This window comes from Neopelma chrysocephalum, unplaced genomic scaffold (genome assembly GCF_003984885.1).
Source record: "Neopelma chrysocephalum unplaced genomic scaffold, ASM398488v2 Primary Assembly neopelma1_44, whole genome shotgun sequence".
Classification (NCBI taxonomy): Eukaryota; Metazoa; Chordata; class Aves; order Passeriformes; family Pipridae; genus Neopelma; species Neopelma chrysocephalum.
This window is the reverse complement of record NW_020897703.1, coordinates 14,671,810-14,698,140: the sequence shown is the minus strand read 5'-3', so window position 1 is coordinate 14,698,140 and position 26,331 is coordinate 14,671,810. Positions and strand designations below refer to the sequence as shown.

At 37.5% G+C, this 26,331-nt stretch overlaps 1 protein-coding gene across 13 annotated transcripts in view; it reads left to right on the top strand.

Annotated features, from left to right (window-relative positions):
- MYO3B (myosin IIIB) overlaps positions 1-26,331 on the top strand; it is a 202,899-nt gene that overhangs the window by 51,369 nt on the left and 125,199 nt on the right. For 12 of the 13 annotated variants that reach the window (XM_027678607.1, XM_027678608.1, XM_027678606.1 and 9 more), the window contains one exon: positions 21,362-21,427. The exons of the other annotated variant lie outside the window; for it this stretch is intronic. In XM_027678607.1, coding sequence (XP_027534408.1) covers positions 21,362-21,427 — 66 coding nt within the window. The remainder of the gene's footprint in view (positions 1-21,361; positions 21,428-26,331) is intronic. 13 annotated transcript variants of the gene reach the window in all.

Here is a 26,331-nt window from a genome sequence, read left to right as displayed (position 1 = left end):
AAATTTAGAAGAGAAGAGGATATAAGTTCACGGACTAATGCAAATTTAAAAACCTCTTTCATTTGTGAACATTTTCTTGTGTGAAGGTGCAGTGTCTTGGAAACAGTTGTGATGCTACATGCATGAAACTTTTCTTAAAACTGCTTATGAGAAAGAAGCATTATCTTAGAGGAAATGTTAATGTTCTGTTTTGCGATGATGCACACGTTCTCCCTCATCAGAATGAATTTTTGGATCTAACCAATAAATCTCTTGAAAAGGAACCTCCAGTGCCTAGAGATAAGAAATAAATCATACTGCGAAGACACTGAACCATGAAATGATTCTGTTAACATGTCATCTGTCTGGAATATATTTTCAAATCTCCAACAGAAGGGTCTAAATTATGAAGGGAAGGTGGCCTAGCAAAGTTGGTAATTGGGGAGTTGATACTTTTAACCTCTTCCATCTGCTGCCACTACTTAGGTGTGTGTCTGTTTTGGCAAAATATTACAAAGTGAAAGATTCTCAAATACCATTACACCTAAGCTTCTTAAAGTAAAATAGGTCCATAAATTCTTCTAACTATGTTATCCTGTGAGAAATGTTACATCATATCAGTACTATCTCTTAAGGTACCACAACAAATCACCACTAGTGATTTAAAATTTGAAAAGTAACGACTATAAATAGTAGTGTGGCAAAGAGGAGATAAAGATTGTACATTGTAGTTTGGAAAGGATGGGTGGGGGTGTATGTACCGGTGTAAAGTCAGGATTTCAGATCCTCTTGCAAATATCCTGTGTTTCAGGATCTGTCTCTTTACAGTCTTTTACAGGGAGGTGGTAAAGAACAATTTTTCTGGGTTACACTGACAGGTGACACTAATAGAAATTAAACCAAATTCTCTTCTCATGTCTGCATCGATCAAGAGTTGCTCTTCTGAGAGCAGGGCAAGGCATCTGTTTTAAAACTGATTGGTGATAAGAAATGGTTATTAAATTTTCTAACTCACAAAATCTGGGAATTAAATGAAATTTCATTTAAAATTATTGTGCTTCATTAATTTATGTTAAATAACCAGGAATGAAATGGAATTGAGCTTGTGAGTACTCATTGAATGGTGTAGTTCTTCACCTGTGTTGTACTGTGTTGAGATTTAAAACTCTTGGGAGTCCTTATTAGTTTGAATTCAATGATGCCTGACTGCTTCAGGAGCTGACCTGCATCTAGCAGGACCAAACCACCTCCTACCCCATCACAACTTCAGCGTCACGATACTTTGCATGAAGGCAGTATAATTATCTTTGTATGTTCTGTGCCACCATACACTCATCTTTAATGTTGGTAAATGAACTCCAAAGAAGTTCTTCAAGAGTTCTTCAAGTTATTGTCATCTTTAAGGTATGATTTTATCAAGAGAGAGTAGAGACAATAGAATATCATTTCAGCAGGTAGTGTGACTGTGGGCCAGACATTGCATCTTCACCTTGCTGTGCTGTATATATGTGGAGCACCTGGTAGCACAGGTAGTTTCAGCCATCTGAACAGGTAAGATCCATTGTGGGACAGTATTTTTTGGAGGTAACTTTTGCATATTAACATTTTCTAATGCAGCCGTTCATATCGCAACTGGCTTTACCAACTTTTTTGTAATTTTGCCATCTGCAGTGGTACTGACACGATTCTGATATATCATGTAGCATACTCTCTTACTGCTGCTGCTTGGAACAGTAAAGAAACACACGTACATGTTGTAGGACAGCAAAGCTTAGAGATGATTGCTTCTGCGAAACTAATTAATACAGTTGTAATTATTTAAAATGAAGTGTTTAAAGTGATTAAAGGAACATGTTTCAGGTAATCTTATGGTAAATTATTTGACATCAGGAATACAAGTTGTTTATTTCTTAATAGGAATGTGAAGTGCAGTTACAGCACTGTGACTGACTACTTCAAAGACCGGATTCTGCCTATGGTTTTAGGCAGAGCATCATGGTATCCGTAACAGCTGTGTGTATTTGTCTGAGGAGTAATTTGATTTTTACACATAATTTTATTGTCTGATGCATTGGACTTCCATTACTTTGGGATTCTATTTTTATAGAAAATTTCAAATACTAAAAATGTAATGTGACATGTTACATCTAGTGAGCAGAAATACAAGGTCCTTGGGATCCTGCTTAATTGGTGTGTGAATAGCAAAGCAATTCAAGAATAGAGTCTATCTCTAGGTGAAAAAATATATGGATCTGTAACTAAGGATTGGGAAGACCACTACTAGTTCTTCAGGAGGTTACAGACTTATCATACAATCTTGAACAAGTCAAATATGACTAGATTTTTTAAATTATTTATGTCCCCAAATAGAATGTTGGACAGCTAGTAGAATTTTTGAGAAGCACTTCTGTGTTTCATTTCTGGTAATATGCTTCTGTGTTTGAGATTGGAAGAGACCTTTGAGAGGTCATTTTGTCCAACCGTCCTGCTCAACCTGAGTCACCTGTAGCAGACTGCCCAGAACCATGTCCATAGAGCTTTTGAATATCTCCAAGAATTGAGAGTCTCCAAGAACGGGGACTCCACAACCTATCTGGACAATCTGTGCCAGTCCTCAGTCATTCTCACAGTGAAAAAGTGTTTCCTGATGTTCAGGTGGAACCTTCTGTGTTTCAGTGTGTGCCCATCAACTCTTTTCCTGTCACTGGGCACCACTGAAAAGAGCCTGGCACAGTCTTTCCACTCTCCCTTCATATATTTCTATGTATTGATAACATCCCTTCTGAGCTTTCTCCTCTGTGCTAAACAGTCCCACCTGTCTCAGCCTTTCCTCATGTGGAAGGTGCTCCACTCCCTTAATCAATCTTGGTGACCATTTGCTGGACTGTTTCCTGTGGCTTTATATCTCTCTGGTTCTGAGGAGCCCAGAACTGGACACGATGTTCCACATGTGGTCTCACCAGGGCTGAGTAGAGGAGAAGGATCACCTTCCTCATCCTGCTGGGAACACCCCTCCTAATGCAACCCAGGATACCAGCAGCCTTTATTACTACAAGGGCACATGGCTGGCTCCTGCTCAACTTGGTGTCCACTGGAACCCCTAGTTCCTTTGGTGCAAGGTTGCTTTCCTGCTGGTCAGCCTCCAGAAAATACTGGTGCAGGACTTTGAACTTCTCATTGCTGAACTTCTGAAGTTCCTATTGACTATTTCTCCAGCTTGTTGAGGTTCCTTCTCTCTGGATGGCAGCACAACCTTCTGGTGCATCAACTGCTCCTCATAGGTTGCAGTATGAGGAAACTTGCGGTGCACTCTGCCCCATCATCCAGGTCATTAATGAAGATGTTGAATGGGGTTGGACCATTTTGGTCCCTGTGGTACACTGCTAGTGATGGATGAATGTCCCGGTATTTTGCTTGAATGATCTAGCAAAGCATGTGTTAAGTCCACAGGGAAACAGTTTTGTGCTATGAGGAGAAGATATTTTAATATTGTTACTATCACATTATCTCACAATTTACAGCAGTGCCAAAAGATGCCAGGGCAGGGGCTCTGCCCTAATAAGGATGTATAGGACTTATTAATTACTAATTCATTCTTAACAGGTTTGTGAATTGATAAAAGTCAAAGGCATCCTAAGGTTTGAATATCAGACTTAAATAGATTTGTGCCAGGGTTGAACTGAGTAATGAGTAGCTTGTAATACTGTTACCTTTATTATATTATCTGCGTTTAAAAAGCAGCTGTTTGTGTCTAAGACTATACCAAGTATGCATGTATAACTAGTCTTTTAAGTCTGGCAGCAGATCTAGAAATTGAAGTGTATGCAGGTAGCAGCCATATCGCAGCAAAATGGGGTCTGTTCTCCATTTACCTTATGACATTTTAATATATTTGAGAAAGGGTAAAATATTAATATTATATATAATTTATTTAATATATAATATATATAATATTAATAATATTTTATATACTACTATAATATTTTTATATACACAAAAAGGGACAATAGGGAATCAGCCCTAAAATTAAATCATCTTGGTGCAATTTCCCTCCTCCGTTTCCTTAACTATTCAGTTGTCACATAACTTATCTACAACTACATAACTGTTTCTCATTGATTTTTTCTTTCTATTCTTTTTTATAAGCTGTGTACAGATAGAATTTGATTTTGCAGGTGCATTCCTTGTTCATATGTATTCATAGCCTAATTTCAGTAAGTAATTATAATTTGTGCTCTGTGACTTGCTGTTGAATAGTCTGTGGTAAGCATTTACTGTTTCAGCTGTTAAGGAGGACTTTGCCTGCACAGTATATTTCTGGGTTTTGATTCACTGAGTCTCTCCTCCAACTGGCTTTCTCATGAATAGAAGGGTATTCTTTGGTGCTTATTTAAAACAGACTGTTTCAACAAACATTCCTGCCAGTATAGTTGTTGCTAGAACATTCATGAAAATTACACACAAAAGACCTAAAATGTATGCAACTGAACAGAATTCATCAGGGAACTCCAATGAATAATCATGAAAACAAACATGCTCAGCTCTCAACCATTTTCTGAGCAAATAAAAAAGAATCACTTCTGATACTCTGTGTTATTCTCCATGCTGCACTCTAACTGCCTCTGAACCCTAGGTAGAAGCTGAGATGCCTGACAGATGTTTTTAGTGACTGCATATGCAGTTCATTTCATGCATTAAACGCACATAAACGGTTTTAGTCATCCTGTTTCTAAAGTAAATTATTACTTTTCAAAATCCATTGCATAAGTAATAGCAGACTGCTAAGATACTGTTGAGTGCCATTTTGTTTTGCTCTAGTGGAAAATTTCATGCTGACAAGGTCAAGCCCTGCAGTCTGAGAGCAGTCATGTGATGAAAGGCACATCCAGCAGGAGGAGAGTTGGTAGATGGACACCTACTGTCGTCTCCTTCAGAAGTGAGGATTTGAAATGTGGCTTAGTTAGATTTAGGGGATAGAGCTGACCTACGAAGTCTGGCTTTTATTATTGTAGACTAAAAATACATTGGTTTTGTTGTGTTTTCAAAACTGCTCCCTGTTTCTTGAACGAACTACAGTAGTTACTGGCATTGTCTGTAGTTGTCCTTAGGCAGTAATACTGTCAGGGTAACACAGTAATCCTTACATATAGTATGCACTGATTTTTAAGGAGATTCATGCTATGGTGCATAGTAAACTGGAGGTTGCAATGGAGAAGATATAGTATGGCTGATTTTTCTTTTAGTGCAGCAAAATACTTGTGCTCTGCATTTACAATGAGTTTGAAGATGGTGAGAAAATCAGTCAGTTATAAATAGTTAACAGCCAATTTTCCACCATTCAGCCCAGGAAATAGCTTCCTTCCAGGTAGATAGCTCACATGTAATATTACTTTGCAGTAAGACATTTAGTGTTCAGATATTTTTCTATGATTGATTAATATACTTTGTTATGGAGATAGATTCTTAGGACAAAAATAATTGAGATAATCTTGGAGTCAAATTGCTCAGTAAAGAACTAGGTAGCTACATTTTCAACATATAAATCTACATCATTACCAGAGGTTGCTCAGAGGCTGCTGATGCCTTAATAGATAAGGTTTAGATAGATTACCTGCAGCACTAAACAATTTACTGGGAACAGAAAATGGGCTTCCAATACAGTCTAGATGAAACATCACAATTATTTGAGATACTCTGTAACCTTGGAAACAATTGGGAGCAGTGACATCAGCAACAATTATGTGCAATTTTGTCTTTAGTTTATCACCAAGGTAACCAGAGCAGGTTTCCCTGCTTGAAATTTTAAGAATGTCGTGGTTTGGTATCAAGTGAGCATGCATGAAGCAGAATCTTTAGGGTCTGTTAAAATTGCATTCTGCTTCCCTTTTAAAATGATCCTTCAGGATTTAAACTGTGTAAACTCATGGATTTGTTTAGGATTTTTTTCCTTTTTTCCTCCTTTTTCTGTCTGAAACATCTGCAGACAAATAAAGCCTTAGTTACTGTGCTAAATTCTCTAAATACTGGAAAGAAGGAAAAATCTATTTCCTTGTTGACTTCCTTTTGCTGGCCCTGAATACCAAGTATTGCAACTGCATACAGAAGCTGCAAATTTCACTACGTTATTTTAGTGAGTGGAACTCACCGACAGTTCCCACATCCCACGTTGTTCCCACATCTAACTTCCCTGAGGGAAGCTCTGAATTAAAGTCTAGGTTCACAAGAGGCTTGCATTCAGTGCTGCCTGAGGACTATCCTGGGTGAGTGATTCCATTGGACTTCCTGGCTGTGAGACATCCTTAATCAGCCTACCTCACCCTGTGGTTGTGCCAGTCAGGAATGGCCTAGGATGATATTCATCTTCATACTTAATCCAGAGGGGTGGGTTTTTTTCTGAAGGAAAAATCTTCCTCCCTTCTGGAAAAGGCGATGTTTCAATTAAACTTTGTTGCATAGTAGAAAAACCTGTAGTAGCCTTTATAATTGCTTTGTGATGGGAAAGTTATGTGGAGTCAGAGCCATAATGCTGACAGGCAGAATACTCAGACCATACAGTCTCTCATCTGTGTGTCTAAATTTTAGAGAGAGGTATTTTGTATGAAATAGGGATAAAGCTTATCCATCTGTCATGGAGGAAAAAGGGGAGACTGCAAAAAAGTTGCTTTTTTTTTGAAGTCTGAAACACTATCTCAGGTGAAAGCATATCAGTGCTCTGAACTTCTGTTCATAAAACTTTCATATTTTACTTGTGATGTCTTACTTTGTCAAACATTTCCTTTTTTGCATATGTCTTTATCCTAGATTGCTGCACACGCAAAATGCACACTTGAGTTCTGTTGAGTTATTGTGCATTCAGCTTACGATATTGCAGGGCAGTTGGTGTGCAGGCAACTCGCCATGCTTGTGCCTTAGAGATACAAGTTAGAACTTGATGTTTGAAGGGAAGTAATAAAATTCTGTTCTTGTTTGGAGTGCAGTCTTGAAGAAGTGAAACTGCATTTCAAGCCATTAGCCTTATGGGGTTCCAAAACAAACTTTATAGGCTATGGATAATGTTGGAGTTCAGTAGCCCATATCACTTATAATGAATTGAGCCAAGTAAATTACGTTAGATTTTTGCATGAAAAAGATAATCCCTTCACATAGTTTGATATTGTAGAACGAATACAGCACTTAGTACATTTCATGGTACCAGAGACTTTCCTGGGATGTTATTGAGAAATAGATGCCTTTCTGAGAAATAAGATATTGATGTTCATATTTGTAAAGGAATTAATTCACTGACTGATAGAAGCAGAAGAAAAAGAAAGTGAACTTTTTAGATACTACCCACATTTTAGCAAGATTGTAATTATCCTTAGCATCATAATGAATGCATGTTGTTTATTTTATTTTTGTAATAAAAAGTCACCATATACCTGTGGGCTTGCTGTCTGAAGTAATTTCCAGAAATATGCAATAATAAGTAATCACACTATTTGCAAACATATTTGGTGAAAAGGAGCTTTGCTTTGAAAGGTATTGATTTGCTTGTCGCAGTTATCAGTTTGATTAATGTTAAAATTTTATGCAGCATATTTAATCATTACTCCTGATTAGTGCAGTAATAATGCATTACACATATCTGCACATTTGCTATTAACAATTACTGTCTTATATTTCTTTCCTATCACAGATGTAGTCATAAGTTAGAACTCATAAAATTTTTGAAGAAATATTTATTGAAGTAGACATTGGTTATAAATCTTTATAACTGCAGTATTCAGGGAGTTGATATTTCAGTGGGTTTATTTTACGACAATGAAGGGCCATTTAGATTTCTGTTGTATCGCCACTTCTCTCAGGAGTTCCTTCAGGAGGTGCAGGTTTTCATGACTGTCGTGAGGCCAAGAAAAACTAACAGGCAAGACACCAGGTAGTGTGTTCTGTGCAGAGAGACCACATTTTACATATGAACAAACTGAAATGTGGTCACATTAAATGACTGCCATATTAGGTTCCCAAAGGTTACAGTAGTGTTGTTTGCAGAAATAGCATGCAGGGAGAAGAAGGTAAAAAAGAAGGAGGACAGTGGTAAATAAGGATGAAGACATGGTGAAATGGTCTGCAGATTGGTTCTGTGATAAGGTGCAATATTTATATGAGGCTGAATGTGGTCTTGGACACATAGGAATACAAAGCAAAGGCCATGTTCATTTCAAAGGCCTGACTACCATGATGACTTAAGAGTCATTATTGAAAATTCACTGAAAATGAATTTGAAGTGTGAAGACCTGAGTAAATAAAGCCTTGAGAAACCTGAGCTAAACTTGTAGCTGACCTGGCTTTGAATAGAAGGTTGGAATAGAGACCTTCTGAGATCCTTTCCAGCCTGTATTAGTCTGTGCTATGGGAAAAAGGTTCAGTTCATCCATGCAGTTGTTTAAGGAGGAATTCAAATAGTAAACAGGGTAATTTACTTACTTTGCCAGTCTGAATAAACAATCGCTGGACTGATTTCTCCAGTGTTGTTAGTAACCCTTGAAAACTTGCATTGAAAGCCTACAAAAGATATAAAACTAGGCTTGGAGACTGAAAAAGAAACTGGTAAAACTGATCAAAACTAAGTGAATTTTCTAGGACAAATGTAATTATTTTTACAGAGGAATATATTTGTTTTTTTTAAAAAAGTGTTAATATTTTTATAGTATACCCAAAAGAAAGTTAGAGGCAACTTGAGCATAGCTCTGTTTATCTCTAAGAGTCTAAGATATTTAAGACTGGCATTTTAATCTGCTTGGCAAATGAAGGTTGAGATCCAATGAACGAAAGCTGTATTTACAAAACAAAATTTAAAAGATACATCTGTGAGAACAGGCGAAGCAACTCTTGTACTCTTCGAAAGGGAGCACTCGCTTTTTTTTCTGTGCAAACTTTTCTTCAGTAGCTTGGGGAATGGCAGGGGAAAGAACCATTTCTCTTTTTGAGAGTGTTGGTATCTGTGCTTTGGCATCCAGCACCACAGTCTCTGAGAGCATGAGAAAAAAAATAGTAGTTACAGCTTTCATCTTTCCACCTGACTGACTAAAGTGATGTGACTTTCTGCAGTTTAATTCGGTTAAATTAACCAAAATGTAACTTATAGGTTTCTTCTTTCACAGTATAGTTATATCAGATTCTGTCTTATCAGACTGCTCACATATTAGTACAAGTTCTGGGTGAAGGTGTTTGGAATTACAGTAAGGCAGACTCCTTGGGCGAGTTGATGATCCATGATCTGTTGCCAGCATGCAGATGTGTCAGACTTTTAGAGGCAGCATCTGCCTGAGCTGTCTGGGGACACAAAAAGAACAGAAAACATCTTACAGTGGAACAAAAAGAGAGATGTGACTTGATGAAAGTGTAATTTTCTTCTGTGTTTAGCCATTCTACGTGTTATCTAAAATTGAGTGTTCATGTCATGTCAACAAGTATATAATCACCTTAGTTCCTCATAATTAATTACTGAGAGGAAATTCAGGAAGGAAGGAAGAATTGTGTTCCATATTATACCCTCTATTTTTATTGTAAATATATTTTTACTTCTCTATCCTGGTTTTGTCTTTGAGGATTTTGGTTTGCTTGTCTTCATCATCCTTTTTGTCTCTCATTTTTACTTTTTGCTCTTCTCACTTTATTTCTCCTTGGGTATTTTTCTGAATCTTGGCATTGCCTTGTCTTCCCTTTTGCCAAGATGTTGCTTCCTAACTTCAGAACACTCTTGTCCTGTGTCTGCTATTTGCCGTTGATTCTTTCAACTCATCATTTTCTCTGGATCTGTTAACTTATCCAGGAGATAGTTAATAAGTTTTTTATATATATATATAAATAAGTTAATAAGTTGTAAGCTTCTTTTCAAAGCTTACCCTAGAATATTCAGCATGAGGTGTTGGTTAAATCTTGCATTCAAAAAAAATCATCCCTCTTGATTTTCTCGTGTTCCATGTTGTTTTAATCTGTCAGCTTTGTAGGGGTTTTCTTTTGTCTCTCATTGCATCACTAATTGCTTTGCTACACATTATGTGCACCATTAGCGGTTCTTATCCTTAATTTATTTTAGCACCTTCATCCTTTCCCAGATTCCCTAAGTCATGTGAGTCAATATTTTTCCCAGGATATTTTCCACTGCCCGTCCAGTTTTTTCAAGAGACACAAGTTTTAAATTAGCATCTTTACAGGTTTATTTGGATACAGTCTTATTGATACTACTGTGATTTAGTTCTGCATAAGAGAGGGTTTATTTAAATTGCTGTCAAGGGACTTGTTTTGTAATGAATAATTTTTTCATGTTTATCATACTGTGTTTATTAGTCTTCAATCCAGCTGTAATCTACAGAAATTCATAAGCCATACTTTTTTTTTTTAAGCAGACAAAAATTAAAGTATTTTAGAATAAAGCTTATTGGATGGAATAGGAGAAGGAACAAATAAATTCCATTCCACATACAGTCCTCTTACTCAGAAGGCATATTAACTTGAAGGATAATTCCTTTTTTTTTAAAAATGGTACTCTTACACATCTTGTACATTTCTTTACATTTCAGCATTTATTCAGTCTATTACTTCAGAATATTTATAATGATCCTCCTAATGGTCCATTAGATATATACCACCATGAACTAATGTATTCCCTCTATAAGTGTTCATTTCTGAACTAGACTGGCAGGGCTATCAGAATAATATCAGTTCATACAATGCTAAACTGAAAAGAGTAAATAAAGTCTGAATCATAATGTACAAAGAAGGTGTAATCCTTGTTTCCTGTTGCATGTTCAGTACCAGCCATATCAATCATATGGTCATAAACTTCCTTTATGGGGCAACTGCTACATTTATTTGTATTTCTGTAGAGCATCAACTAAGAAAATGCTCCCTTCTGTGAAATAGAGGGATAAGATGCCTTCCTCTTTGAAAGTAAGAGCTAAATTAGACAAAGAAATTAAAGAAGTGAAAGTGGCAAAAGCACTTCAGTGGTTCTGTGAAACAAGTCCCCATTTTTATGGGAGCAATATAGTAAAAACCTTTTATTCTTGATGGAAAGTGGGCCCCAAAAAGCATGTCTCAGCAGTTGAAAAGCCACAGATACCCTGTGTTACCTTGTGTTCAGAGCAATATGAAGCCTAAGGGCAGTGTGACCAGGGTATGACGGGGCCTTTGTTCTGCTTTGCCATCCTGGGCAGAGGGAGGTCTCAGGAGGAGCACAGAACTGTGTTACCATGTTCCACATTAGACTCTAAATTGTCTGTTCTTCCCTTGGCAATCTTCCTGCACTTCTTGAAAGAATCAGTTTGTAGCATCCCTCTAAGCCTTCCCTGAGCCAACTTTTACCTTTCCAAGAGTGGATATGCTTCATTGGGCAGTGCCTTCAGGCAGGTGACCTACTCAGGCCTCTTAAACTGGCTGATGTACAGTGGGCATTTGAATCACATACAGTTCAGGACTTTCCCTTAGAAATTCATCTGTGAGATTTTCACTTTCAGATATAAAGAGATATTTTACTTTCCCATACATTTCTACAAATATGCTGTGTAATTGCAGTATTTTAATATTCCAGCTACAGAAGTGTAGTGTCTAGACACCACCATATGTATTTCAGTCAGGCACAAAAGTATTACTGTCCCATTTTTATTTCTTTGGCAACTGACATTCTCCTGCTTTGCAAATTCACAGAGCAGTGATTTTAATAGAAAAGCAAAATACTACATTGCACTAAAGATGTGAACTGGTTATAAATAAAAATCTTTAGTATTACTTCCACTGTTTCAATTGCTGTTAATTTGCTAGTGCCTCTTTAGCTCTCTGAGACTTCTGTGAATAAATGAGATAACAAAGCATAATTGTAAGTCAGTTATACTAAATTTTTGGTTTGAAGCTTGACCACTGAAATGCAAAGCTGTATGTTTTCACCTCCATCCCAAAATATTTCTGAAATAAAACACTTGTTTCTGTCTCAGTGAAGCCAGAAACTGGAGCTGGAAACTGAAGAGTAAATGACAGAAATGAATGATGCCTTCTCAGATTCTGAAAAAGGCTAATGAAACCTTGCAGCTGCCAAAACCAACTGAAACCAGTGGCCTGTGAATTGCAGTGTTCAAGGGAAAAAGTCAAAGATAATCCAGATGTTCCCAAGCAGAACACTTTGCAATATTTTTTCATCCATTTTCTTTCTGTTTGTGTGGACTAAAAAATCATATAACTGAGGTTTGTTTTAATACATTTTCTGAAGGTTATTATTTGACCTTCAAGATAATTTAATGTGCTTAGCACGTTATTTCTGTCTGTACTCATTACTTGAAAGGTGGCTTTTCATTTATCAGATATATACAATTTTCAATCACAGATTGCTCACGTGATGGAGGTTTCTTAGAAGGTTTCTTTTGACAACCTATTTATAGTCTTCCTGAAGCACTTTTCTTTTGGCAATGCATAAAGTCAGTCTTGAAAAGGAGATTTGTGCATAATTCTGGAACTGACTACCTTTTGCCATTTATTTTTGCTCATTATTTTGCTGCCTGATGAAATATTGTAAGCAGGAGATTTGTGAATAAATCTTGGTTTAAGTGTGTTTTGAAGAGCTAGTTGATTTTTTGTTCATTTGTGGGCTTGCATTTGTTTTGCAGCTGAGCCCATAATTCATTGTTAATCTGCTAAGTCACTTAGTGGCAGCAAAATAGTTATGTAAAGACACAAGCAAAAAGAGGCAAATGTGTATTCATGTGTTATGAAATATATAGCCATCATTCTCTTCTGAGAAAGAGTGAAAACAGATATCCAGTTTGGTTTTTACTAGATCAGGAGCCTGTATTACAAAAACGCCCCAAACTTAAAGAGTGGATTACTACCCTTGACCTTCTCAAGTAATTAGAATTCTGCAGCCTGTTTAACTTTCAACTCGCTACAAATTTATCGTATGCTGTTGGATTCAATCCAGACTTCTGTAACTGTGTATAGCCTATGAAAAATAAAGAACATCCATTCCAGTAAAGAGGGAATTATCAGATAAGTCTGTTTCTGTAATTAAAAGATAGTAAAATACTTAAGCAAGAATATTTTTGTTTCAGCGGTGAGGCAGTAATGTCTTCTGTTCTGCTTGCTCTTAACCAATTCTTTTCCCTCAGTAGGTTTTAATCTTGGTTTAAAACAGCATAATAATAATGACCAGTCTTCGCGAACGAAGATTTTTGGAAAAGGTCTTTTACCTTTCCAGCCTGCGCAATGGATTTTTTAGGTGAGACACAGCCTGCACTGAACTGAGCCCACCCTTTAATCCTAAGGTTCATCTGCCGGGGCCAAGCAAGCTTGGACAATGGCAGTGAGGTCCTGAGGACGTAGGTTTGTTTAGAGTGACCTTCTCATAGATGGATGGCCTCACAGGGCTAACGGGCTCCATCTGCCCGGGGGACCGAGGAATCGAACCTGGGTCGCAGCAGTGAGAGTCCTGCATGCTAACCACTAGGCCACCAGGGGTCATAACCTTGTTAGAATTAAGGCACTTACACATTATTTGAATAGCTATATGCCTTTGATATTCTAGAAGAGAATAAGTTGAAGTTGTATGTTAACAGTTGTGAACTAGATACTTATGCAAGAAAAACAGTCCTCAGAGAAAAGGGATGGGGAGAGTGGAAAAGGAGAAACTTTTTAGAAGTTAATCAATTGCTAGTGAAAAGGTGTGTGGAGAGCGAATTTGGCAGAAGCATACTCCTTCTTCCCCTTTCCCTCAGATCTTTTCCCAGGATGTACTGTACCTTTCATTCTCACAGAATAAAGGTCATTTTACCAGTGTTCCCTAGGAGCTTGGGTAAGGGACATTACTGGAAAACTCTCTAGTGTAGTAAGGCCCTCTGATTATTATCCACTATTGGCTGTTCAAGCTTGCAGCAATGAAATAACGAAGAGAAGTCTGAGGGCAAGCAAAAAAGACTTCAGAGTCTTGGGACAATTGGTTGAAGGGTTAAGAGCACAGATAGTGATTTCCTCGATTCTTCTGTTAACAAGGAATAATATTGATAGGAATAGGCAGATCCATCAGGCCAGTGTGTGGCTCTGAGGTTGATGTAATTGGAAAAATTTTGAGTTTTTTGACCATGGGATGATCTATAACACCTGCTCTACTGAAACCTGATGGGATGCACCTATCTCAGAGGGAAAAAAAGAGTTCTAGCACGCAGGAGCTAGTGGGGCTCATTAATAGAGCTTTAAACTAGCTTGGAAGGGGGAAAGGGAAAATACCAGGCTTGCCAGTGATGAGCAATAGGATGGTGCGCCAAAACTTGAGGAAAGGAGCAATAATGGGATCCCTCAATCTGCTTCATGAGGTGTTGGCTACAATGTACCACACCCGAAATGTTTCTACCCTAACACACACAGGAGGAGGAACAAAGAGTTCAAAGCTTTGACCCAGTCCTGGAGATTTCACAGTCACAGAATATGCTGAGTTGGAAGGGACGCACAAGGATCATCTTGGACGCACAAGTCCAACTCCTGGCCTTGCACAGGACCATCCCCAAGAATCACACCACATGCCTGAGAGTATCATCCAAACTCTTCTTGAGCTCTGTCAAGTTTGGTTCTGTGACCACTTTTCTGGGAAGTCTCTTCCAGTCCCCAACCACCCTCTGGGTGAAGAACCTCTTTCTAATATCCAGCCTAAATCTCCCCTGAGACAACTTCAGGCCATTCCCTCAGTTGCCCAAAACTGCACACAATATTCAAGGTGAGGCCGCCCCAGTGCAGAGCAAAGTGGGACGGTCCCCTCCCTCGACTGGCTGGCGATGCTGGGCCTGATGCCCCCCAGGACACAATTGGCCCTCTTGGCTACCAGGGTACTGCTGACTCATATTCAACTTGCCATTGACCAGGACCCCCAGGTTCCTTTCTGTGGCACTGCTTTCCATTCATGCAAAAGATTATTCTGGGAAGTATTGAAAAGCACCTGAAGGACAACGCGGTCATTGGTCACAGCCAGAGCAGCTTCATGAAGGGGCAGTCCTGCTTGTCCAACTTGATTTCTTTCTATGACAGGGTAGCCCACCTAGTTGATCAGGGGAAGCCAGCTGATGTCATCTTTTTGGACTGCAACGAAGCTTTTGATGCTGTCTTTCACAGTATCCTTCTGGACAAAATGTCCAGCATACATCTGGATAACCAGGTTATGCGATGGGTGAGCAACTGGCTCACAGATGGGGCACAAGTGAATGGGGTAACATCAGGCTGGCACCCAGTCACTATTGGGGCTCCACCGGGCTCCATTCTTGGTCCAGTTCTCTTCATCATCTTCATTAACAACCTCTATATATGACTCAAAGGAATATGAAATAAGTTTGCCGACACCACCAAATTTGGAGGAGCTGTTGACTCTCTTGAGGGCAGAGACCATGCAGAGAGACCTCAGCAAATTAAAGAAATGGGCAATCACCAACCATAAGAAGTTCAACAAGGGAACGTGCTGTATTCTGCACCTGGGATGGGGCAACCACGGGTGTACAGACAGACTGGGGAATGAGATGCTGGAAAGCAGTGCCATGGAAAGGGACCTGGGGTATCTGGGTCGATGGCAGGTTGAATATGAGTCAGCTGTGCCCTGGCAGCCAGGAGGACCAACCGTGTCCTGGGAGGCATCAGGCAAAGCAGTGCCAGCTGGTTGAGGGAGGGGATTTTCCTGCTCTGCACTGGGGCAGCCTCACCTTGAATATTGTGTGCAGTTCTGTGCACTGGAATAGAAGAAAGATATTAAGGTATTGGAGAGCATCCAAAGGAGGGCAACAAAGATGGTGAAGAAGCCATGCGAGGAGTGCCTGAGATCACTTGGTCTGTTCAGCCTGGAGGAGACTGAGGGGAGAGCTCATTGCAGTTACAACTTCCTCGTGAGTGGATGCGGAGGGGCAGGCACTCATCTTTTCACTCTCATGACCAGTGACAGAACTTGAGGAAATAGCATGGAGCTGAGTCAGTGGAGATTTAGGTTGGATATCAGGAAAAGGTTTTTCACCCAGAGGCTGGTTGGGTGCTGGAACAGTCTCCCTAGGGAAGCAGTCACAGCATCAAGCCTGACAGAGTTCCAGAAGCGTTTGGACAATGCTTTCAGACACATGATGGGGTTCTTGGGAATGGTCCTGTGCAGGGCCAGGAATTGGACTCGATGATTGTCGTGGGTCCCTTCCAACTCAGTATATTCTATGATTCAATATGATTTAGCATTAGTCTGTTCTCTTGCCCAATAAAGGTTTATGTAACTGTGCTGAGTCCTAAGAAGCTAAGGATCATGTGAGTAACTACTGCCTTTTCCAGTTGTCTTGTATGCTATGATTTGATATGTACAGTCTCAAGATACAGTTTATGCCTGGTTGCCTGGATAGGCATGAGAATGCCATGCTTACAGATCTGGTTAAGAGGACTTAAGGGAGATTGGTGCCCAGTACAGTCAAGACTCACACAATTCCAGCTGTTTTGAGGAAAGGATGTTCAATTGCCTTTGGAGTCTCCTAGATCAAGTCAATGGGCAGACAATTGCTTTAGACCTGGAGCTATTTTGCCCCGATCCCATGCTTCTGATATTAATTCCAGTTTTGTTGTAAATCCTGTATTCTTTCTGATCTCCTGGTCTCTTGAGGCAATTGCTGCTATGGTTCTGAACCATGGAGGTTCCACGTAGCAACATTCAGATTGGTGACACCTTTCCACTGACCTAAAAAGCAACTTTAAATGCCTGTCTCCATACACATGGAAGATATATTATTGATTCTCCACCCCTGCAAGCACTTAAACTCTACAGTTTCTGTCTTAACCTTACAGAACTGAATAGAGTACACTGCTTCCTGCTGAGTGGACTTCAGTGAAATATATTACTGGGAGTCAGTCAAACTTCAGTGGACTTCAATAGGAGACAGGTGAATAGGAGACTGTTCAGGGTCTGAATTTTTCATTGAGATCAGTGAAAACCACTTACTGATTTGAATGGGCCACAAGCTGAGTGTATCAGGAAATCTTCTGAGCCCTGCTGAGAATTACCTGGTTATTTTTGGAGGATTACCCAAGGTGGGGATGCTCTGGAGTGGCAGGACTTTAAACTTGTATGAAAATTTATCAGGTATTATTAAGTGTCAATTATTCATGTATTTTAGTAGAAATTTTTTTTTCCTGTAACCTTTGTAAGCAAATCTCATTATTATGCGTTGTTGAATTTGTGCTTTTTCTATGGCTGTTTCACTTGGTGTTTTGAAATATGCATGAATAGTTTAATTTAATGTAAAAACCTGTGCATAAACTAGGAAACTGTCAATGGAACTATCATCTCTTCAGTCTGTTAGAAAAGTAGTTCACAACATGCTTGTATGGTGTGGTGATTGCCAGAGCCTGTTCATGGTGACAGTTGTTGGCTGTTCATCTCCTAATTTCTCATTAGAAACAGTGGTAGGTCAATCAGTTGCAATTTGGCTGCTGGAGGCACTGTGTTGATTTCTGTTGATAAAATGTGTGATGGCGTTTACTGGAATAGTTTAAAAAATAGTAGATGTGTTTTCAGTTTTCTCAAGTTTGTCATAAATGAAAATATTTGTTTTCTCATTGCCAACAAATATCTATTATCCATGATCTGTAATTAGGCTCACAGCTTAATGTAAAGGATGAGTGGTGCTCGCTGAACTGCATCATTGGCCTTACTGTGGTAAAATGACCAATTTTGTTTCACCAGCTGTGACTTTGGAGGCAGGTTGAATGACAGGGAGCACATAAAGCTCTACAAATTAAAATATTTCCGGCATACAACTGTGTGTGTATCAGTCAGAATTCAGCAGCAGTTCTTGCTTGATAAGCTTGCTAATGTCTTCATGTTCTAAGGAACATTGTTCTCCTGTATGGGGTGTCTTGTACAGTCTCAACCCTGCATTTCTTACTGAAGCAAAACTCCCAGTGAAAAACAGCATGACCATTGAACACAATTATAGAAAAACTCCTCACAAGGGCAGTGGATCTGCCTAGAGGAAATAGAGCATGTAGTTCTGTGACTAATTATGAATTATAGAAAGAATTAAAGGAAAAAGACACAAAGTTGGGAAATAAATGTTTGATTACTTGTCTTGCATCTAAAGAGGACATTTTCAAAAGACAAGCCCAATTATAGCTGCTTTTTCCAGTAATATTCCTATCTACTTCTCACAATGTCCATCACTCATAATAGAAAATAAGACTGTATTGTCCTTCAGCTTCTTATACATGTGACAAGGATGACTGAAAGGTTGCATGCAGTGTGTTCTAATTTTATATGAACATAGTAGATTAGGTTATGTCAGCAAGAGGTAGCTTTTTAGTTTTTCTACGAATGTGTTTTGAGTGCTACAGAATCAGCCAGGTGTTGGCAAAATGCCGTGATGTTGGCTGATGCAAGTATACAAAAGCCGTAGAACTCCGTATGTTGAAATTAATATAGTCTGGAATCGCAAATGGCCCTAGTTTGATCCTTGAGCTGAAGTGGTCGGGCAAGTGTTGTTTCTCTGTGGTTTAGCGTCTGATCATGTATGTGAGTTGTTTTACCTTTTCTCTTTAACGTGATACGAATCAAGATATGAATTACAGGTATCTAATGGATTATTAATGGATAATTAATTTTAAACTGCAAAAGACTTGGTGTGCTCACAAAAAAATGCCTAGGGGTACCTTTGCGTATTTTGCCTTTTCCTGTTACCCTAGAACTTGACTTTGAGTCTTTACTGCAGAAATCCACCTCTGGAGGTGCAATGGAAGCAGTGATGTTTTCTGCTATCACCACGAAACAGTTTCTGGTGTCTTAGGCAAAGTGAAGGTAGGAAGCTGACACTCTTATGCCCCTTTCTGGAATCATTTATGGACATGATGCCGGAAAAGGATGACCTGATTTTTTACTTTGTAGTTAAGGTAATGTTTTTCTTCAAGGGTACTTCAATGAAGTAAGGTTCTGGTTTTGTTTATCAGCTCAATTTTATAGATGGAGTACCTGAAAAGCATCAATTTAATGGCCTAAATACAGAAACCCGCTAGTTGTATGTTTTTACTACAAAAGCACTAAGAATAACATAGTATCTTCTGTCAACAAATACAAAAGTATCAAGCTCAGGAAAACATCTGTAGAGTTACAAATTCCTTGGTTGTGTTGATTTGGCTCAGCCTGCAAGAGAATAGCTATCAGTGAGAGCTTAGCAGCTTAGTAACTTTTTAGACAAAACATGTTCTATATGGTTAAAAACATAACTTTCTCCTTTAATCATTAACCTGGAAATGACTAAATGTGTTTTCTGAATCACATCTGTTCTGCTGATCTGTTCTTCCATGATGAAATCCCACCTGTTTCCATCATAACAGCTGCAACTAATGTAAAGTATTTCTGCGTCTTTTTTCTGAATGTTCCTTGTGAGATTGTTAACAAAGCCTCCAAAACATATGCTTTTTGTAAGCACCGTTGTTACCTCCATGGGAAGACTTTGAGAACAGTGTGAACAGAAAAGACAAAACTGCATGTTTCATGAATAGTAGCAGCTTTTGAAAAAGCAAATTACTTTGCAGTGAAATTCAAAACTTCACAGTAAATATTCAGTAGACATTCTAAAAAGAAATACACTGTACTTCTCAGTACAATGGAAGTTGATGTTATCAGAATTCAAAATGTCAGACAGACTACCATTCCTGCAACATAAAGACTAATAACATATACTAATCTCAACTGGCTGTTCCTTGAAGCTGTTTGCAGAGGTCACATATGTGGGATGTGTGGACTGATAACCATTTAACCATTTTCATCACAGAGAAAGATGTTCTTAAAGTTTACCTTTCTTTGATAAAGGATTTTTTTTCTAGAAGTGTATCTAGAAATAGTTTTGTTTGTTTTTTGGGTTTTTTTTTTTGTTTTTAATGCTTATGACATAATCGGATTCTGTGATGTGCACAAGCATATGAACCTGGTAAAGGGGAGGCAACTCTGAAATATTATTGTTGTTGAAAATAGCCAATCATATTTTTTCCCCTAATGGTGAATTTGATAAGTGATGCCCATCTGAAACATTCTGGATTTCTTCACTTCATGAAAAAATGGTATTTCCTTAGTCCCTTAGAGAAAAGTAATAACACAGTCATGTCAGCAAACTTGTCAACCTGCAGTGTAATTTGAAGGTTGCTTTTGTTTTGAAAAGATATAGATGAAAAAAAGTGGTCCATCTATTAGAAAGCTAGATTTCAAGTTTTTTCAAACTTTTTAGAGTAATTGTTAAATGGAACTACTCTTTGAATGAATATGCGTGAAAAATTCCAGACTATTGAGCAAATCAGCACTAATTTATGTTGTTTATGCTGTTTGCCTTTTTGTTTTGTGGGATGTTTCCAAGCACTGTTATGCTATGGAATTTGGCCATGCTATAAATGAAGTGATTCATGATACAATGCAGAATAATATTGTGTATTTCTGTTGTAGAATGTCTTATTGTGATTTTTTTTCTCTGCCAGTTTAATAATACATGACCCTCAAATGCAGCAAAAGATAAATCTTTAAGTTTCATAAAACACAAGTGTAATCTCAAAAAGTTAAATGAAGCATCAGTACTTAGCAAATTTTAAGTTGCAGAGGAAACCTCTGAAGGATAACATAGTATAGTATAGTGATTTTATGAACAGTTCCTGCTCTAAGTTGGTCCACTTAAATTTGAGCCTCTTAAAATTAGTTCACTTAATATGACCTATAGGTCTTGCTTTGTATGTTTATGTAATCAAACTGTAACAGTAACAATTAGGAAGGAAAGCAATTATATGCCAACTAACGTGGAACTCATCTGAGTTGAAAAAAATTGTTCTTAGGAAGGCCATCTTGCTATATAATGTAAAAATACTGTCTGCTAAATGTCAGTTTAAAATTAGCATCTATTTTTAACAGTTTTAGAGTTTACAGTGTCATACAAACTGAATACAGATTGAAACCCAGACTGAAAATCCTACAGATGGTTGACAGTTCGTTAGTTCCTATGATATCCATACCTTAAAAATTTTTAACAGAATCAGTGACCTGGGGGTAAAGGGCTAAAGTGGTGTGATGGCGAGGTTAATACTGCATTTTCATTTGGACTGAACTGAAAGGGAAATGTTGGGAAGAACACTGAGCTGTACTGACTACCAACTTCAAAGGTATTGACATAAAAGGAGAAGGACATGAAAAGAGAGCTGTCAGTGAATGAGCAGCAGCAAGAAAAAACCCACTAGGCATCTGAAGGGGACACGTAGACGATTTGACTATTACTTTCTTAATCATCATTTTCTCCCTAGTGGAACTAGTATCATCTTTGATGATTGTCCATGAGATAATTCCAGTAAACACTAACATTTTACATCCCAAAACTTTGTTTTTCAGAAATCCTCCTCCTACTTTGCTACATCCTGAAAAATGGTGCAGAGGATTCAACCATTTCATTTCACAGTGAGTTTTATTTTCTTATAAAAACAGCTTATCCAGCAAGACCTATGTGTGCCAATCTGAAAACAGAATTTGTTTGTGGAGTTGCTGCTTTTGCAGGTTTTTGATTTCAGTTTTCTTTTCATAGACTCTAGACCATGCTTCACTTTTTGAAAGCTATACAGCACAATTTGATCTTCTTATGTACTTTCTTCACAGCTTCTCTGAACTCCTTAGTTGATTTGCTTCTTGATTTTGATGGAACTAGAACAGGTTTATAAATTTACCTGATTTCCTTGATGGTTTTGCAGTGAAATTTTGCATCAAGGAGAAAAAAAGGATTAGTGATAAGACTGCTGGTCAAGTTAAAATAAGAAAGATAAGAAAGAACATAATTGCCTTGTTTCCACTTTACTAATGTTCAGTACATTGTATACAGCTGTCACCAAACTAAAATATGCTTTTGCTTTACTTTTTTCTTTTTACAGTGAAACTAGGAAATCACAGTTTAGTAGTTGCTAGCATTATATTCAAAAGTCTTACAGCAACTTTTATGAGTGATTTTTAGTGTTCTTCAGTATTTCATCGGGACCTATTACAGCCCAAACTGTGTAATGTGGTGAATAGTATTATAAAACCCTTGGGAATTTTACACTGATCAAATAACCAAATACTTGAACACTGCTCTTCAGTACTGAGTCTTCAAGATAGGTTTGAAAATATGCACATCCGCATTTTGAATCTGTTCTGTTCCTTGATGCATGTAGTTACTTGTAGAGTACAATACGCCTACCTGATATTTTTTCAGCTAGTTGTGTAGTAGTGTCTTTCCATTTTAGGAGAAGTTAAAAATAGAAAGACTATTGCAAATTTTATTACTAATACTTGAAAAATATTATTTACTATGCTGATCTTTAACCGGGCAGGAAGGTGAGGTACAGTGTCATATTTGACCTACAAAGGAAGGCCATTACTGTCATTGCTGCAGTGTAACTCAGAATCTCTTCCAGTGCAGGTAGTAGAAGTACATTCCTCTAGAGCAAATTGACCCAAGTTCTGGTTCTCCATAGTGCATGTCCTTGTTTACTTAGCAGTGTACATTGTGATCTGTAGCAGATTCGGTGTTTAATTGCAAGGTCACCAGGTGGTGGATGAATTTCATTATACTATAGAAAAACATTGGATTTATTGTACTTAAAGACCATAGTCTATTTTCTGGGGGACTCTATGACTCTTGGTTTATATTCCACTTGTGCTTTAGAAAGTTACTGCACCTGGTAAATAAGATCACGTTCCTGTCTCAGAAATGTTCTGCATTAACCTTCAGCGTTGTTATGTAAGTTTTTCTTTCTTGGTATCTTCCCTTTTAGAAATCACTACTGAGCTTGAGAACAATACAAAAACTCAGTTGAACATAACATTTATTCAGTTCAGCATGCACTGTTCATAAAACAAGTCCGATACTTTATGGCTAAACTTGTTTTAAATCTAGTCTTTTGGGGTTTTGATACCTTCAAATTGCATATTTTTAGTCACATGGATTATTGTTTACTTTTGCTTAATTACTTCCTCATCAGAAACTTCTGCAGGTTCTCAAATCTTGCTTTTCATTTTTACAGTAATGTGCACAATGAAGTAAGGAAATATGCTCATACACAGCCTCTTAATATGGAGAAATGCAACTACTATAATAAATGTATTATAGCTCCCATTAAGAGAATCCTGAAGTGGAATTCTCTGTGACTTTATTTGACTCCTGGACACATGTTAGTAAAGTTGTTGATACAGAAGTTACAAGATGTTTTTATGGAGGCTTGGATTTACATTAGTGGATTTTCTAGAAAAATTTAAATAATGAAACTTTGGATCATACAACTGCAAACCTTTTAGCCATTACTGATAATTGGCTCATTTATATGCATTAGTTATGCATTTGTTGATACCCACCTTGTGACAGCCTAGCTATGATAAATTAAAAGCAGTGATTGTATAAATTCCATACTGCCTTTTATCCATATGTTAGGACCTTGCCTGATGTTTCTGTCACCTTTGTGATGAGTGGTTAGCTTTTGAATAATTTCATTATCTACCTCCTTCCTGACTCTAACATAATTTGCATAACAAGCTTATCTAGTTCAAGTTGTGGGCCAGACCTGCCTACTGACAAAAACTGAGCATACAGCTTTGGCTAAGCATACTTTTGATTTCAGTTCTGTTTACGCAGTAATTTTATTTATGCCAAGATTGCCAAACCTGGTCACTGGGCTTTTTTCACCCCACATTCTCATCCTTTTAAATGCCACTGTCTCAAGAGGCATTTTTGTTATGAGCGTTCTCTCACATATTACAGCGATTTACAATATGCCTGAGCTGGAAATTTCAATATATTGTTGTTGGTAACTCTTTAGGCTGTTAAAATAGTGACCATATATTTTTCAGAAATGAAGTCTGTATTTTTAACTATGATACTACTGCCCCAAGAGATAATGATTTTGCAGCAGCATTTTAGTCAGATGCGATAGTTACAAAATCTGAATGGAGAGAGTGTCAAGATAGTTCTTAGCTTGGTGAATATATGTTTCTATTCCCGGCATTGTTGACCTTGACTTGAGATGAAGGCTGCAATATGTTGTTCTCATAAGGATTTTTACAATGAGGATAGTGAATCTGAGTTAGATATTTTGTTTTTAAAAAGTACACACAAGAACAATTTCAGCGGTCATTTCTGGCAGCGGCCTGATTTTGTGTTTGGTGTCTACCAAGATATATGCAGCCCATACATACTTCTAAAAGATCAGTAAAGTTCTGTGTATGTGTATTTATCTGTACTACTGTGATTATGCGTGAAAAACTTGGCACTCCACTCATAATGTGAGAGATGAGTAATTATCTGTTTATTTTATCTACATATTAATAGGATTTACTATTTCTGTAAGACCACGTAAACAACCACAGCAGTTGTTGGAGGATTGGCATCTAAAAATAATATACTTTTATGTACATTTATTTTTGTGCTGAAGTAAAATATCTGTTTTGAAGAGTTCACTCTAGTCATTTCTCATGAATATTTATGAAGACTTTTTTTGATGGCTATAGCGTAGATGACATTGCTCTCATAGGTTAACAGTTTGTGTCCACCACCATTTTAGACATACAGTGCTTCAGAATTGGTTCATAAAATAATACATTAAAATGAATAAAAGTTACTATTCACAAAATTATCTTACATGCTGCAAGTAATTTTCTTGGCACTTTAAAACTTGACTGATCCCTAGGGGTAAATAGAAGAGTTAATGTGTTCTTGGAACAGAAGAATACAATAACTTTTATTTACATTACATCACAAAATGGTAATTTTAATTAAAATGAGCAGTGGTATCTCCAGAGACAGACATTCTCCTTTTAAATTTATTTAATCAATGATTAGCTATTATGGTTCTTTGAATTAATTAGTCATTCTTGAGTTGGAGGGAATTAAAGAATTAAGAAATTCAGGAAGTAATAAAGTAAAAATGTGAAGTTAAGGATTTATGGTCACATTTATCATCAAAATGTAACATTTAGCAATGACATTGCAAATACAATACAAATATAATTTTTCATCTTGATAAACTCACTTTTTTGTACTCAATTTAAGCATGGCTTTGCAAGCTGAATTCCATATTGATGACTCTACATTCAGATTTATTCAATTAATAGATCATCTAGATTACATAGGTTTTAAATGGTCCATTTAGATTTAACTTCTCTGAATGCAGACAAAATTTTTTCACAATCTAAGCAATTGTTTAGTGACATTCTGTTCGTATTACATAAAGAACATTTTACTGTTTCTGTCACTGGGAACATGATATGCATTTGACATAACATTAATTTCACAATGTCTAAGAGGACAAAAAGGTTTGCAAATGTCAGAAAGATACAGACTGTCATCACAGTCTGTAAGGTTGTAAGGTTACCACCAAATCTTGAAGTTTTGCATTTCATTCATTGATGTAGACTCTCAGAATCTGTCTACAGATGGACTTGAAATGCTAAATTCTTGTACCTCACAAAAGATCTCCACCACTTTTGAATACTGTGTGAAACATATATCTTTATACAGAGGAATGGACATATATAATGAACACAATTATCTTCTACTTTCTATGAGTGGTTGTAGTAAAAAGTCTGCCTCAAATCAGCTGCACACTCTAGTGTCAAAGTGGGATAGGTACCTAAGGGAGAAAATTTGGTACAAATGCAAAGCATACTGTTTCTGATAAAAAGTTTCGATTGTAAAAGGTTCTGAAGGCTCTTTGTGTTCCTGGGTCTTCAAGGACAGGCCAAAGGAATAAAGCAGACCCATTCTTGGAGAAAGGCTACTCATGAATTTCATCATACAATAGGGAAATGTATTTGGTGGTTTTAAGAGGCTCCCTAGAATTTTTCTGTTTGTATTTCTGTTGTCACTGGTAAAAATCTAAGTATTTAAAGGAGAGCAACTGTCTGACCCATGCTGGGAGCTGCAAGAGGTGCCACTCCAGAATTTCCATTGTTTGTTCTCTAAACCATGTATATGAGCCAAACTAATTTGTTATGCTTACTCAGCCCAAATGAAACTGGGAAACCTGTTGTAATATTTGAAGATTTAGAAGACGTAAGGCTATTTAATACACCTAATTTTACAATTTCAGATGTGTGCTGTAAATTATACTATATAGTGCTTGATGTTGAATATTAAACTGAAAGATTTATTAAAAAAAAGGTGCTGGTGACATTTGTCTCGTTGTTAGGGAGGATTAGTAATTTACAGCATTTGCTACCAAAAGGCAGATCAATAATGTTGTGTGTTCTGACTACCAGGATTTATACTACACATATGATTATTGAGTTCTTTGTCATAAATTCAGTCTTTCATCCTGATATCTGATTGTAGCAGAATGAAC